Below are 13851 nucleotides of genomic sequence, written 5' to 3'. Positions count from 1 at the left end.
ATACAGAATACATGTTTACAATTATTTTTTTATTCCAAAATATATTAAAATATTATTTTTTAATTTAAATTTTTAAAACAAAGATAAACATACTTTAAACTGACATTACAGCCCAAACAGGAAAATCGACTAGAAACTTATTTCTTTATTTAATTTTTTTAAGTTGCCATTTTTGTTTTCAAAGTTTAATCTTGAAACCTCCCCCGATAGAAATCTTAAATCTTAACCATTAAAGTGTAACTTTAAGATCCATTAAGAGGAGAAGGTGTGTTAGCATGTACATTTGTATGCATGGAGGAGCGTAACAGGTTGCAGTGCCACGAACTTGAGAGTGTTTAATCTAACCAAAAAAAAAAGATCAGAAAGCTGCTAAATATGGCCCAACTACTAGTACTAAATGCAAGGAGAAATTAACACGTGAAATGTGTTTTGAAGGCCAATATGGAGTCAGAGACCTACTTAATCTCTAACAACCCATCACCTTAATCCCCACTGTACTTCAAAATAATCCTACGTTTTAACTACTGCTTCTATCTTCTTCTTCTTCTTCTTCTTTCCCTTCCATGAACACCATCTCTGCAACTCTTTCTACTTCTGTTGTAAGTGTCCTCTCTTATTATTATTTTTTTCCCATTGTTATTATCCTTTATGATGCAAGAAACTGTCACATTAATATACTGATGCACTGGCATGATTAATGCACTCCTTTAACGTGTAGACAGTTTTGGTCGCGACTTGGTGATTGAATTGCCTCTGAATTTATGGCATTGTGCGTTTCATGATGTCTTAAAGCAATGCATTTAAGATAATATTGTGTTTTTAAGTGATGGATCTGACAGATTTTAAGAGCGTAGGAAAGCAAAATATTTCATGTTCGTGCTGAGCTAATTAGTTTTGTGACTCTGTCAAGATTTCTCAAGTCTTGTGCTGAAAAAATTGATGCAGTGAGACAAGAAGGATGTCTTCTGATCCTGCTCCTTATGCGCCGAGAAAGATCCTCATTACCGGTGCTGCCGGATTTATAGCCTCTCATGTGACTCGTAGATTGATCAAGGACTATCCTGATTACAAGATTGTTGCCCTTGACAAGCTAGATTACTGCTCCAACCTCAAGAACCTTGCTAAATGTCGCGGCTCGCCGAATTTCAAGTTTGTTAAGGGTGATATTGCTTGTGCTGATCTTGTAAATCACCTGTTGATTGCTGAGGATATTGATACGATCATGCATTTTGCTGCTCAAACTCATGTGGATAATTCATTTGGGAATTCATTTGAATTCACAACCAACAATATATATGGCACTCATGTACTTCTTGAAGCCTGTAAGGTCACAAAGAAAATCAAGAGGTTCATTCATGTTAGTACTGATGAAGTTTATGGTGAAACTGATATGGAGACAGACATTGGCAATCCTGAGGCTTCTCAGCTTCTTCCCACAAATCCTTACTCTGCGACGAAAGCAGGGGCTGAAATGTTGGTCATGGCTTATCATACATCTTATGGCCTTCCTATCATTACCACTAGAGGCAACAATGTGTATGGCCCTAACCAGTATCCTGAAAAGCTTATCCCCAAATTTATTCTCCTGGCTCTCAAAGGAGAGCAGTTGCCGATTCATGGTGATGGATCGAATGTTAGAAGCTTTTTATACTGCGAGGATGTGGCAGAGGCATTCGATGTGATACTTCACAAGGGAGCTATTGGACATGTTTATAACATAGGGACCAAGAAGGAGAGGCGAGTCCTCGATGTGGCAGAGGATATCTGTAAGCTGTATGGATTGCATCCTGAAAAATCTATCAGCTATGTTCAAGACAGGCCTTTCAACGATCATCGATATTTCTTGGACGATCAAAAGCTCAAGAAGCTTGGGTGGCAGGAAAGTACTCCTTGGGAGGTAGGGCTAAAGATGACAATGGAATGGTACACGAAGAATCCTGATTGGTGGGATGATGTATCTGCTGCTCTTCACCCACATCCACGCTTGAGCATGATTGCTCAATCCAATGATGATTCATGGTTCTCTCAGAAGGGACTCATAAGTGATGCACATGAAGCTGGTAAAAGTGATGGCAGTTCAGGACTAAAGTTCTTGATATATGGCAGGACAGGTTGGATAGGGGGGTTGCTAGGGAAGCTTTGTAAGGATGGGGGCATTGCATTTGAGTATGGTCAAGGAAGATTGGAAGATAGAAAGTCAATTCTCAAGGATATAAAGAAAGTAAATCCAACCCATGTGTTCAATGCTGCTGGGGTTACTGGAAGGCCTAATGTTGATTGGTGTGAATCGCACAAGGTAGAAACAATTAGGACTAATGTGGTAGGTACATTGACTTTAGCAGATGTTTGCAAGGAGCACAATCTCTTGATGATGAGTTTTGCAACTGGCTGCATATTTGAATATGATCAAGATCATCAAGAAGGATCAGGAATTGGATTCAAAGAGGAGGATAAACCGAATTTTACAGGATCTTTCTACTCCAAAACCAAGGCCATGGTAACAAATGCACAACCCTTCTTCCATGTAAGCTTATATATCAGGTCATTTTCTAAACATTTGCAATGTTAAATGTGCAGGTGGAGGAGCTGCTGAGAGAATATGAGAACGTCTGCACGCTGCGAGTCCGGATGCCAATATCATCCGATCTCAGCAACCCAAGAAATTTCATAACGAAGATCACTCGTTACGACAAAGTGGTAAACATACCAAATAGCATGACTGTCCTAGATGAGCTCCTGCCAATCTCAATCGAGATGGCAAAAAGAAATTGCAGAGGAATATGGAACTTCACCAATCCAGGAGTGGTAAGCCACAACGAGATCTTAGAAATGTACCGAGACTACATCGACCCTGAATTCAAATGGATGAATTTTGATCTAGAAGAGCAGGCTAAGGTGATAGTAGCACCAAGGAGCAACAATGAGCTGGATGGTACTAAGCTGAAGAATGAATTCCCTGAAATGTTATCAATTAAGGAATCAATACTTGAGTATGTATTCAAGCCCAACAAGAAGACTTAAAACATTAAAGCTGTTGTAACCTGAAATTCTCCCCTGTTTCATAATCTTTTCTGAATTAATAACATAATAAAGGTTGTTATTGTCACGGATCAAATTCATGTAGAGTGATAAGGTTTGGTCGATTTAGCCACTTCAAAGTGACAAGGTTTAGTCGGTTAATGTAATAATTTCTCATTATCGAGAAGCTAACTCTTCTGAGCATGTTCTAAGGCCACATATTTTAATGGGCTGCCAATATTTGAACCCTGGCACGGATTTGTCACACCACTCCCAATTCTTTCATGTCATAATCCCTTGATGGAAGATGAGTCAGTGCAGCTTTGCATCCACTGAGCAGCCTATTGGTTCCAAAATTTAGAGAGACAGGGACTTCAAAGATTCACGTTTTGTGAAGATGGAAGTGCAAAGAATCTGGACAAAATTATTCTAAAGGAATCAATTTACTACCTCTTTACAAGCCAGAAAAGTAAGAGAAAGCCTTGCTAAAAAGTTTTACCGCTTCTTAGTGAATAGATTGAGTCATTTTCATTTGATTAATTTTCTTCGACTTTATAACCTAGCGTGATATGGAAAAGGTGCGTTTCAGCATTTTCTGTCTGATTAGGCTCTGATTGTCTTTGTAGATAGAGATGTTTTCACTCGGAAATTATTCATGGAATCCATCTCAAATTATGGTAAAATTTATTTTTTTTTCCAAACCATAACCGCAAAAAATCCATATCAAAATCCCAAGCACATTGGAATGAGCTAATTTGTGTGATTGCATGACATTATCAAAAGAGATTAGTGGTGCTAATTGATGGTGACAGAATTAAGCCATACAAGCTTTTGATTGCAGCTGGTGCATGATCTTAGCTTTATCTGGTGCATGATGATTAACTAAAAAAACATGTGGGGATTTCTTGTCGTGAACAAATTCCACAGATGAAGGGGATGGGAGGAGTAGTGGTATTAGACAAGTAGTGATATGTCGGAGTTTCGAACAAGACCCCAACTCTCTTATTTTTGCAAAAGTACCATCGAATTACGAATTCATACTACCTTGTTAAAATAAGATTTTATGAACATTGAAGGAGTTCAGATATTTAGAGGGATAGGGCTATAATCTAATTCATCCACAGGCATAGCCTGTTTAATAGAAGCATAAGCAATAATTTATATTTGAATAATTTCCACTTTTTCGTTTTTCTATATATATATATATGGTCTTGCCAGCTAACTTCCTTCAGTGTTCTTGGCTATGGCTATGGATGTGTCTGCTGCTTGCGAGAATCTGTGTGTTTCGGGTTTCTGGCTTTAATGTTTATGGGAAAGGCTCTGGCTTGGCTTTTTTATTTATTTATTTAATTCATTTTTCTTTAGTTTTGTCTGAGTAATATTTCAAAAACATCTCATTTATTATACGCTATGTTTTTGTATTATCGTCACCCAATAAAGCCCCTCTCCCTTCTTAAGTATGAAATAATATTTTGATTAAGCAACGCATCCACAAACATTGTTGGAGGAGCACTTGGAAATCAAATCTCAATTATTATATGCTTTGTTTTTGTATTATCGTCACCCAATAAAGTACTGTTAATATATTCAAGCAAAGCTACAGTGATTGAGATGCTTTCATACATTATAACATAATATAAAATTAAAATAATAAATTAAAATTTTAAAGCTGCTCCACTGTCAAGTAACTTTGGGGTATAAGTTTTTCTTTTTTGAAAAAATCATTTATATTTTATCAGCTACTTAACGGTAACGGGTTCACTGAAATCTTTTGAAAAAAACCTGGGTGATTTAGGAAAAACAAAGTGTAGGTGCTGAAGTCAAACATTTGTTTATTTACAGGGACTGAATTATAATTTACATATCTTAGCCAATCACTTTGCTAAACATAGCAGAGGCTGCATCGCAAATTCTTGTGGTTTTAATTGATTGCAGCCTTGTCAAGATACCTGATGAGTAGTACAAGATTTATTAGAGATAAGAATCTTTAAAACAAAGTGTAGGTGCTGAAGTCAAACATTTGTTTATTTACAGGGACTGAATTATAATTTACATATCTTAGCCAATCACTTTGCTAAACATAGCAGAGGCTGCATCGCAAATTCTTGTGGTTTTAATTGATTGCAGCCTTGTCAAGATACCTGATGAGTAGTACAAGATTTATTAGAGATAAGAATCTTTAAAGATGTGATCATCCAAAAGTGTGTGTTTATGTTGCATCGTTTATATTCATGCATAGCTGCAATGATTTTTATTGTCTTCGGTGTTATGTCTAATTTGAGATCTGATTTAGTTTAAAAACTTATTATTGAATTGTTGACTTAATCTCGTTCACATGAAACGGTTAAAAAAAACCTCAATCCAAGTTAAGTTTTACATCACTAGGTTTTTAAGTTCACCCATCATTCTAGACATGGTTAACAATTTTTTTAATTAAAATGAAGTGTGACGGTGTTAGAATAGCGGTGCGATGATAGTTATTTATTTTTTTTTCCTTGTATTTTTTTTTAAAAAATATACTGACCATGTAAAGTTTTAGAGTTGTTTTTTGATTTATTAATATGTTAAATTTAATTTTTATTTTTTTAATTTTTATTTTTGATTCTTTTATAAAATTTAAATATGTTTTCAATTTTATTATTTAATCTTAATTTGTAATATTTTTTTAATTTGATACTCATTCTTTTTTTATTTTATTTTTTAGTCCTTTTGTTAAATTATTTTTCTTTTCAATTTTACTATTCAATAAAAAAATAGAATTTATTTTTATTTAAATTTTGATTCTCATTGATATTTTTTTATTTTGAATTATTTTGTATAATTGATTTTTTTATTTAATCTTAATTTGTAATATTTTTTTAATTTGATACTCATTCTTTTTTTATTTTATTTTTTAGTCCTTTTGTTAAATTATTTTTCTTTTCAATTTTACTATTCAATAAAAAAATAGAATTTATTTTTATTTAAATTTTGATTCTCATTGATATTTTTTTATTTTGAATTATTTTGTATAATTGATTTTTTTTTTTAATTTTAGTTTTTAATATTTGATTAGTTATGAATTACGCTTTGTGGTTTTAGTTTTCTTGGATAGGATGCTTTCAATCTCATGATTCTTGTCATATATTTAAAAAGTCAATGCGAGTTAATATAATTTTTTTTACTCGTTTTTTTTTTGGCTTTCATCATTAGACATTAATTTTTTTTAAAAAATAAGTTTTGTAATTTTCTTAGTATTTTTTTTATATTGAGTTATTTCGATCATATGACTTGAGCCAGGAGTCTAGGGAGTTAATTTGAGTTGGCTCAGCCATTATTACCTTGGTTATAGGTTTGTTGTGTTATCTTTGGTTGAATTGAGTTAGTCTTTTGTAATATCTCTATTATTTTATTTAAGATAATTTTTTAGTTAAATATAAAAATTTAGGGTAATTTTTTATATATCATTCTAACATTTCTAATCATTTGTGCAAACATTTTAGAATATAATTACTTAATTTGGCAGAAAAACATTTATAAGTATGACATTAACATTAATTGGATATAAAAATTATGTTCTACAACTAAAAGGATTTATTCAATATCTTTTACATCATTCATTAATTCCATAATACATATTGATCAACATAAATATATAAAAAAATATATAATATTAAAAAAATAGATTTACTTTGTTACCGTGAAGGTCTTGAAAATAAAATATACATTTTATCAACATAATTATCAATAAATGCAATGCATAATTTCATTACACTCATATAAAAATATTTCTTCTATGATCATTAATGTACTCAACTAGGAATTTCATGTTGCTGTTTAGAGCCTCTAACCTTTTTCTTAAAGAAAGAAGAATCAAAAGCTAAAACAAGTTGAATTAAATTCTCCTCCACACTTCTTTCTGAGCTCAATTTTCCTTTTTTAAGAGCACACTTTAACTTCTAAATTCCTTGAACTCCTTAACACAACAAACTCTCTTTTTAATTATTCAACATTCTTTCTATTTTTTTTTCCAAGCAATTTTCATGAAAAATGACAACGACCCTCTTTTCTTTATTGTTTCCTCTTCGGTGGTTGCACACTTTTTTTTTTCTTTTTTGTAATGCTTGCAGCTTATAAAAATGGTTGTTTTTGGCAAATTTTCAATTTCAATCTTTAACATTTGATTGTTATGAATTAGGCTTCATGGTTTTCTTGGATAGGGTGTTTTCAATCTAATGACTCTTGTCACGTGTTTGAAAAATCAACATGAGTTGGTATTATTTTTTTTAATTTTCTTTTTAGCTTTCTTCATTAGACGTTGTTTTTTTTTTGGTATCTGCTTATTTTTTTTTTTACATCCGGTAATCTCAATCACATGACCTTAGTCACTAGTTTGGGGGGATTAAATAGGGTTGGCTCAACCATTATTATGCTGATAATAGGTTTGTCGTGTTAACCTGGGTTGAATCGAGCCAGTCTTTTTTTTTAATCTAATTTCATCCTTTGATATTTATAGGTTGAGAATTGAGCTATATTATTTGTTTTCTTTAGAAAAAATATTTTTTTCCAAGTTATCGTGATCATTCTTTTTTTAATTTGGTACATCTGTTATCGCTGCTTGTTTTTTCTATCACCTAATTAAAATAAAATCAAATTATTTAACATAGTCAAGTCTATCATTTGAGTTCTTCTTACTTTAAAATATATTTGCAGCAATTGAATATTTTTTTTATACTAAAAAGTTATGACCTCGTGGCGCAGTATAGATTCAAAGCTAATTATAACACTAATTGATGAGGGGGATTCACATTTTCCATTCTCAGATATGACTAATCATTAGAACATTAATATGTTTTTTTTATTTAAATTTAGTTTTTTTTTTCAATTTCATTGTGTAATTTTAAATTTATTGAAGATTGAACTTCATAAATTGTATTAAGAATGTATTTTCTATGAGGTTATTCTAGTATCATGACTCATGTTGTGAGTTTAGCTATTTAACTTGTTAATTTGGATTTTTTTAATTTTATTCTTCAATATTTGCGTGATTGAAAGCTAGGCTTCATAATTTGTTTTTGTTTGTTTTTTATGAGGTTATCTTTATTTCATGATCCAAATTATGGGTTTGATGTGTTAACTCAATTAATATAGGTCAAGTTTTTAGTCCTCTTTTTAATTATTATTTTTTAAATTTTTTCTTCAACATTGAGTTTATTGAGAATTAGATTTCATAATTTGTTTCAACTTGTTTTTTATGAGGTTATCTTAGTCTTATGACTTAAATTATGGATTTAAGAACTCCTGAGTTGACTTAAATATTTTTTTAATTGTTTTTTTAACTCTATCCTTAAATAATGAGTTGATTGAGAATTGTGAAGCATAATTTTTTTTTTTATTTCATAAACTGAGTTATGAGTTTGACAGGTAACACATGTTATTTGTTTTTTGTCCTTTTTATATTAAAGTTTTTTCAATCTTATTATTTAATAATAGATTGATTGTGAATTGTGAATTATAATTTATTTTGATTTATTTTTTATTAGGTTATCATATTTTTATGATTCAGGTCATGTATTTGAAAGATTAACCGAGATTGACCTTTGTCAATCTAATATGTTGTCGTCTAAATATTAAAAAAAAATATTATTTCAATTTTTTTAATTAAACTACATTTTTTCAGCTATTCAAGTTTTTATTAGACTCGCCAAGTTGACCAAGTCATAATAAGTCAACCCCTTACATGACTTTTTTTAATTAAAAAATATGTTAGCAATACTTGGATATTTGTTTTATATATTTTTTAAAAAATTGGTCTAACTCAATAGATAGCAATAACATGAGCAAATTTTCTAGCAATATTTATTTAATCTATAATCTATAGAATGAAAGTTAATAAACCTAGCCTAGACTAATAGGCAAGTCGGGTTGAAAAAAAAAAAATCAAACCAAAATTTATAATATTTGACAGAATCGACCTAGAAAGTCAACCCATCATCCATTTAAAATGGTTCAAATTCTTCAAAACATTATTGTGTTTACTTTTTTTTTTCACTAAAAAATAATATTTTTTTTATTTATCCAAATCAATTCAAATTAATTAGTTTAAATTATGACTCAGAACTTGAACTGGATTCTAATAATTTTGCATAAAATATTAAAGAGATCCATAACAATAGTTCTTATAGGTCTAATTAGTTAAATTTTATACATGTTTGGCTAGATTTAATAATCTAGTTTTGTCAAAAATAGATTAAAAGAAGGTAATATCATACCAATAAAAAGGTAATATACATTTATAAATAAAAAGAAGAAGCCCATATCATATGAATCATTTCTTGCCCCAATTGTCAATTCATCTATCCATAATTTGATTAAAAAAAGAAGCTAATTTCATTGATTGACGTATCATAATTTTGTTTTTGTTATCTAATTAATTATATTTTATCAATTCACTAATTAATATATGCATGCACGTTTAAAATGCATGAAAGTCGTGCATGACACCATCATATATTTTATGAAATTTTATGCATAAATACAAATAACAAGTTGGGTTGAGTACTTTGAATATTAAATCATCATACGGTCCATTTCATGGCGCAATATTTTCACCTTAAAACTCATCTCTCACTTCCTCCTCGGATCCAACCTAACCAAGGGAAACCTCTCCCCTAGGAATCTTGGTTCTTGCCACAAGAGAAGTAGCTAGAGATGGAATATTCCAGCCACCAATTTGATGTTATCGTTGTCGGTGCCGGCATTATGGGCAGTTCCACTGCCTATCAACTAGCAAAAAGAGGCCAAAAAACTCTGTTGCTAGAGCAATTTGATTTCTTGCACCACCGTGGATCCTCTCATGGCGAGTCACGAACTATACGAGCAACTTACCCTGAAGACTACTACTGTGTCATGGTTAAGGAATCCTCACAAATGTGGGAGCAGGTTCAATCAGAGATTGGCTACAAGGTTTATTTCAAAGCACAGCAATTCGATATGAGCCCCTCGGATAACAAGAGCCTTCGCTCGGTTATCTCTAGCTGCGAAAGAAAGTCCATCCCATATCGGGTCTTAGACCGACAACAAGTGTCCGACCGATTCTCAGGCATGATTAACTTACCGGAGGATTGGTTTGGTGTGTTAACTGATGTTGGCGGGGTTATAAAGCCCACCAAGGCAGTGTCCATGTTCCAAGCATTGGCTTTCCAGAGGGGTGCAGTTTTGAGAGACAACATGGAGGTGAAAAACGTTGTGAAAGATGAGGTAAACGGAGGGGTAAATGTGGAGACTGCCGATGGTAAAAAGTTTTGGGGTAAAAAATGTGTGATTACTGCTGGGGCTTGGGTAAGAAAGTTAGTTAAAACGGTTGGTGGGCTTGAATTGCCCATACAAGCCTTGGAGACTACAGTGTGTTATTGGAGGATCAAGGAGGGGCATGAGGCGAAGTTCGCCATTGGAAGTGATTTTCCTACGTTTGCAAGCTACGGGGAGCCGTACGTTTACGGCACACCGTCGTTGGAGTTTCCAGGATTGATCAAGATTTCTGTGCACGGTGGGTACCCTTGTGACCCTGATAAGAGGCCATGGGGTCCAGCTGGGATTTCATTAGATTCTCTGAAGGAATGGATCAAGGGGAGATTCTCTGGCTTGGTTGATAATGGCGGACCGGTTGCTACTCAGTCATGTATGTACTCAATGACCCCAGATGAGGATTTTGTGATTGATTTTCTCGGCGGGGAGTTTGGGAAGGATGTGGTGATTGGTGGTGGGTTTTCGGGTCATGGGTTCAAGATGGCTCCAGTTGTGGGCAGGGTTTTGGCTGACCTTGTGCTTGGTGGGGAGGCGAAGGGCGTGGAAATGAAGTACTTTAGGGTTCAAAGGTTTCAGGATAATCCTAAAGGGAATGTGAAGGATTATGAAAATCAGGTCAACTCCTTTTCAAATCACAAGTAAATGAGCAGACAGATTATTTTCTTGTCCATGCATGTCAATGGGAAAAAAAATCTAGAGCTTTTTGTGGCCATGGCTAATTTTTTTGGTATCTTATCTTTAGTACTATATTTATCACTTTCTAGGAATCTAACATTTAATCGCCAATACCAATAATGATTCTCCAAATCTATCTTCTAACCCTAAATTATGCTTATCCACATCCACGAAACTAGATCTAAACTTCAGCATAATCTTAATAAATTAATAACCTTTATTTTTATACTATTTAAATCTAAAATTCAAAAAATATCTCGATTAGATATGGTCTCAAGGGTATTAATTTATAGTGGTTTAACTATATTTGGATTCTTGAAAAATTTGCTCATCCGAAAAACGATACCAAATAATCATAGAAAAAAAAATTAGGTTCGGCATAGAAAAAATGTACTTGAGAAGAAACTTGCTCAGCAACAAAAATGGATTGACAACTGAAATTATATGAAGACATGTATACGTCCCATTTGCTAGCAAAAAAATGGAGTCAAGAGATCCAGCATCTACAAACTACAGATAACATCCAGAGAATTTTGCTGCTTTTGTATAGTTTTCAAAAAGAGGAACGAATAACCTTGAACTCATAGAGAAACACTGTGATGAGGACGGTGTTGTTGCGTTCAGGTAATTTCTTCTTGTTGGATGCAATCGACTGAATCTGCGATTTGTAAGAGTAAAATGGTAATCACAGCTTCTTGGTTGAGCTAAACAAATGATGGTGTTGTTGGTTTCAGGTAATTTCTCATTGTTCAATGCAATCGACTGAATCTGCGATTTGTAACAGTAAAATGGCAATCACAGCTTCTTGGTTGAGCTAAACAATGAATCAATCTGGCCACATATAGAGAGTATATCAATCTACTCTACAATTTGATCCTGGAAGGAGCTTGCGTTCATCTAGCCTTTAAACCAAACCAGAACCTGCTTGTCAGGAAAATGATGGGCATGAGTAGCACTTTCCAACTTTCTAACCAGAGAAGTTCACATTGTCAGATTAAGGAAAAACCTAATCCTCGTAGATTTCTTCTCTTTAAGAAGAAAAAGTTGCAAGAACAGCATGCAAGATAGCCCAAAAGAAAATTATACAAAGACGCAAGGCAGACCGATGCAGTAGTGCTCGGTCACAAGAAACCCTGGAATATTGCAAATATAAGATTTGTTCCAGCCCCGTATGAAAGCAATGCAAAGCTTGCATCAAAACAGAGAATAAAGCAGATAATCCTACCATAGACCATCAATCATTGCAGACACTGGTCTTGTAAACTTTGGGACAATTCTCGATGTAGTAAGCGACTTGAAACCAGGAACCGAGGTGGAAGAGGAAACCGAAATAAGAATCAAACTGCTTTAAAACTCAAAAAATCAAAGTGTAAAACATCCTCTAACCTCTTATGGCCAACAGCATCCTCATCTATAACAATAGCAACTTGATCATTATTGACTACAAATTTGAATTGCAATTAGCATAAATAATTTGCTCATCTAGAACTGCAAAAACACAGAAATTACTGGCGGGTGTCAAACTCAAAATTTTCGACAAACATATCCTGACACTATTACCAGCGTAGAAGCAAGCAAATCTTAAGATGCAGCCTTTAAGATTGCTCTATTTGTTTCAACTAGATAGAAAATCTTAATTACACAGCAGGGGAAAAATGGAAAAACGTAGTTCTGCTTTGTCAGGATTTGTTACGAAACATCTTGGAATCACTAAGCAACTAAGTTTCATCACGTGAGAAGATAGATTGAAAGACTCACCACAGGTTTAACTTCCACAATTTCAGAGGCTAGGTTACTTGGACGTCCTAAACCTTCAACTCCTTCAAGCATATTTAATTGGGATTCTTTCTCACGTAAAGCGCTCTCAAGAGTTTCTACTCGACGTGTTAACTCCTCTACTTCATTCCTTTCCATGTCCAATAATGTGTCCCTGCTTTGAGCTACCTCCTGTACGTTCCACAATTTAGGCAAAACATTAGTAATCTTCTTCTGGGGCAATTCCTTGTGCTCATTCGCCGCGCTGCTATCATCAAGATTCTTGCATTGCGCACAAGACACCAATTACCCCAGGCGTGAGATGGGTGCTGTCTCAGCGTCCGTCCCAACATGTTCAAGTTTCACTTCACCCTCGACATCTTCAATTAGCCTTTAAATGGAACTTGAATCAAGGCATCTTCTATTCAGTTACTCAACATCTTTTATCTGACCCAATCAGCTCAGACTTAAGTTTATTGTTTGCAGGCTGAAGCTGTAGCCTCTCAGCCAGAGCATTCTCCAATTTCTCCAAGAGGGCTTTGAACCTAACATAATTTACAGTATCAGGCAATTCCTCATCTTATAAGTTAGTTTCTTCAACAGAGAGACATGAAGAGAACACAAATTCTCCAACGACTTGTGCAATATCACATTGGTCAATTCAAATAATCTTGTTTGTATAATTTTGGAATAGATTTGTGTTTTTTTCAAATAGAAAAGATAAAGAAATATATTATATCTGTCCCACTTGTCTCTATTTATTTTGACTTGAGACAATAATCAAGTCTAATTTTTTAAAGTAAAATTATAGTTACGGTTAAAAATCTTAAGATTTTAATAGAAATTATTTTTCATATCTCGAATATCTTTCATTATTATATATTTTTTTAAAATGGTTAATTTGTAAAAAGATGCGAGAATTTAAGAAAAAATATTAAATGATTAAGTTTCTGGTAAACAAGAAAAATATTATTTTTTTCATTTAACTTTTATCAATTTTGATTTGTTTTGATTTTATTTATTTATTCAATAATAATAATAATAATCAGATCTGGCAAAGACTGAGTAAGTTCACTCTTTTATATATATATATATATTCTCAGCCCCTCAAATGGA

At 33.1% G+C, this 13851-nt stretch overlaps 2 protein-coding genes across 2 annotated transcripts; both read left to right on the top strand.

The window, feature by feature from the left end:
- Positions 1–428: 428 nt before the first annotated feature.
- On the top strand, positions 429–3101 carry LOC105130523 (trifunctional UDP-glucose 4,6-dehydratase/UDP-4-keto-6-deoxy-D-glucose 3,5-epimerase/UDP-4-keto-L-rhamnose-reductase RHM1-like). Its single transcript, XM_011033079.1, has 3 exons — positions 429–599; positions 946–2497; positions 2578–3101. The coding sequence occupies exons 2-3, from the start codon at positions 959–961 to the stop codon at positions 3019–3021; spliced, it is 1983 nt and encodes a 660-aa protein (XP_011031381.1). The 5' UTR covers positions 429–599; positions 946–958; the 3' UTR covers positions 3022–3101.
- A 6527-nt stretch (positions 3102–9628) lies between these two features.
- LOC105130522 (probable sarcosine oxidase) lies at positions 9629–11025 on the top strand. The gene has a single exon (XM_011033078.1). The coding sequence runs from the start codon at positions 9709–9711 to the stop codon at positions 10945–10947; it is 1239 nt and encodes a 412-aa protein (XP_011031380.1). The 5' UTR covers positions 9629–9708; the 3' UTR covers positions 10948–11025.
- The last annotated feature ends 2826 nt before the right edge of the window (positions 11026–13851 follow it).

This window comes from Populus euphratica, unplaced genomic scaffold (genome assembly GCF_000495115.2).
Source record: "Populus euphratica unplaced genomic scaffold, PopEup_1.0 scaffold21.1, whole genome shotgun sequence".
Taxonomy (NCBI): domain Eukaryota; kingdom Viridiplantae; phylum Streptophyta; class Magnoliopsida; order Malpighiales; family Salicaceae; genus Populus; species Populus euphratica.
The sequence above is the reverse complement of the archived record's forward strand: the minus strand, read 5'-3'. Positions and strand labels throughout refer to the sequence as shown.